The sequence below is a fragment of the Cucumis melo genome, chromosome 9 (assembly GCF_025177605.1).
Source record: "Cucumis melo cultivar AY chromosome 9, USDA_Cmelo_AY_1.0, whole genome shotgun sequence".
Taxonomy (NCBI): domain Eukaryota; kingdom Viridiplantae; phylum Streptophyta; class Magnoliopsida; order Cucurbitales; family Cucurbitaceae; genus Cucumis; species Cucumis melo.
In genome coordinates, this window is record NC_066865.1 from 10168077 (window position 1) to 10170496 (window position 2420).

A 2420-nucleotide genomic window follows, 5' to 3' on the forward strand; every position below is an offset into this window, starting at 1 on the left:
ATAGAGTATTGTTTATACTAATACGTCGGTGTAACTTACTTTTTTCTCGGTATACCAAAAACATAATTTTCATGATATTTAAAAATGATAAATTTTCATGATATATAGTTAAAAAGAAAGCTAGTTAAGAAAGGAAATTGTGGTGTAGTTTAAGCATAGTGGCACAAACCACACCCATTATCAATTGTTTATTTATTGCTTTCTTTTTCCATCCACCTCTCCACCCTATCTACTCTATTTCTTTTTTTCTCTCTCTCACTCTCACTCTCACTCTCACTCTCCCTCTGTGTCTGCTGTGGGTCTGTGTCTGCTGTGGGCTTTTAATTAATAATTCAAATAGAGAGATGCAGCAAAGTAGGAAGTTGAGTTGCATTTCATCAAGTGAGAGCGCATGTTTGGAAGGTGATGAAGAAGGAGAAGAATCCATTTTCCTTTCACTCTCCCCTCCAGGCCAACGTAACTCATTCTCTTCCAAACAACAACAAACCATTTACCCTAATTCTTCTCTTCAAAACCCTAATAATAATAATAATAATCATCATCATGAAAATGGCGCCGCCGTCACCGTCGCAATGCACATTGGCCCTCCTCCGGCCCTCATCTCCTCCGCCCCCTCCGCTGTCCGACCCCTTGACTACTGGATCCCGACGCCTGCCCAAATCCTGGTTGGTCCCACCCAGTTCTCTTGCTCTGTCTGCACTAAAACCTTCAACAGATACAACAACATGCAGGTTATTTCTTTTTTTTTTTTTCTCCTATATTAAAATAGAGGCAGAAATGGTGTGGAATTAACGAAAAAAAATGAAACAGATGCACATGTGGGGACATGGATCAGAGTACAGAAAAGGGCCAGAATCATTAAGAGGATCAAAGGCAGCATCATCAATGCTTAGAGTTCCATGCTATTGCTGTGCAGAAGGTTGTAAGAACAACATAGAGCATCCAAGGTCAAGGCCATTGAAAGACTTTAGGACACTTCAAACACATTACAAGAGAAAGCATGGTGCAAAGCCATTCAGTTGTAGGAAATGTGGGAAGTCATTTGCTGTTAGAGGGGATTGGAGGACACATGAGAAGAACTGTGGAAAGCTTTGGTTTTGTATTTGTGGCTCTGATTTTAAACATAAAAGATCCCTTAAAGATCATGTTCGTGCCTTTGGAGATGGCCATGCACCTCATACTGTTCAACTTTGTGAAGTTGAAGATGATAATGATGATGATGAATGGGAGTCGGATCATCATCATCATCAACATCTAAATGGATCCCCTCAAACCTGGTCTATTTATCATTAACTTCTTGTTTTTCATCTTATATATTAACTTACTATTTTGTTTTGTCCTTAATTTTTAATTAATTAACATTATGATCTACTACTTCCTTCTCTTTTAATTTTGTGTTCTGTTTGTTTGAATTAAAAACTACAAATGAACGGTAAATTGATAATCATTTGGTTTTAAATTTTTTTAGTTTTTTGAAAATTAATTAAGACTTTAAACATGTCATCTCTAGATTGTTATCAACTAATATTTTAAAAACTAAAAAATATTTAGTTTTTATTTGTAGAATTTGACTAAAAATTTAATTCTTGTACTGATAAGAAAAAACAGTACGATATCTTAGAAAATGAGAAAAATATGTTTAATTTAAAAAAAAAAAAGGAAAAAGAAGAGAAGTATGTTTAATTTTTAAAAATAGATAACGAAAGAATGAAATGAGTTATTGAAACTTTAATTTTATTTTTAGAGTTTTTGAAAGTTTTAACACCCGTGTAATAACAAGTTTCTATGGTCTTTTTATTATACCCTTTCTAATATTTTACAAACTCATGTACGGTTTTGAAAACTTAAAAAAAAAAAAAAAAAAGTTAGAACCATATATTTAAAATTAATGAGAAAACTAAATAAATAAATAAATAAATAAATGTGACCTTAACAAATTAACCTAATTATATGTTTTTATTTTTTTCTAAATCATAATATTTCCTATATACATGAATTATGCTACGCTTTTGCTCCAATTTTTGTTTTGTAATCTTGAAGAAACTAAAATTTCCGCCATCAAGTTCCAATAGAAGGGAAAAGCAATAATAAACACATCAATCTCTATTCATTCCTTTGTTTTTTCTTCACTCCTTCAAGCCATATCCAAAATTAGTTAAACTTGCAGCTACTATCTCATGTCCTAGAATCTTTCATGTACACATGTATATATTTGAGTTGAATCTCCTGTTTTTTTTTTTTTTTTTTTTTTTTTTTTTTTTTTTTTAAGAGACTGAGAAGTAAATATTGTGGAAAGAGTAGACATAAATTTATATGGTAAAATACAAAAATGATACTGTCAGTTGTAGCTATAGGTGTGAATGAACAATATATTGGTGTGATTGAAGGGACTTGTAGACAGAGAGGAAGAGGGAGAAAAG

At 32.3% G+C, this 2420-nt stretch overlaps 1 protein-coding gene across 1 annotated transcript; it reads left to right on the forward strand.

The window, feature by feature from the left end:
* Positions 1-238: 238 nt before the first annotated feature.
* LOC103503431 (zinc finger protein WIP6-like) lies at positions 239-1390 on the forward strand. Its single transcript, XM_008467614.3, has 2 exons — positions 239-731; positions 811-1390. The coding sequence occupies exons 1-2, from the start codon at positions 345-347 to the stop codon at positions 1291-1293; spliced, it is 870 nt and encodes a 289-aa protein (XP_008465836.1). The 5' UTR covers positions 239-344; the 3' UTR covers positions 1294-1390.
* Positions 1391-2420: the final 1030 nt, after the last annotated feature.

Coding starts and splice junctions, on each gene's coding strand:
- LOC103503431 (XM_008467614.3), top strand. CDS start 345: ATGCAGCAAAGTAGGAAGTTGAGTTGCATTTCATCAAGTGAGAGCGCA. Junction 732..810: donor ACAGATACAACAACATGCAG/GTTATTTCTTTT, acceptor AAAATGAAACAG/ATGCACATGTGGGGACATGG.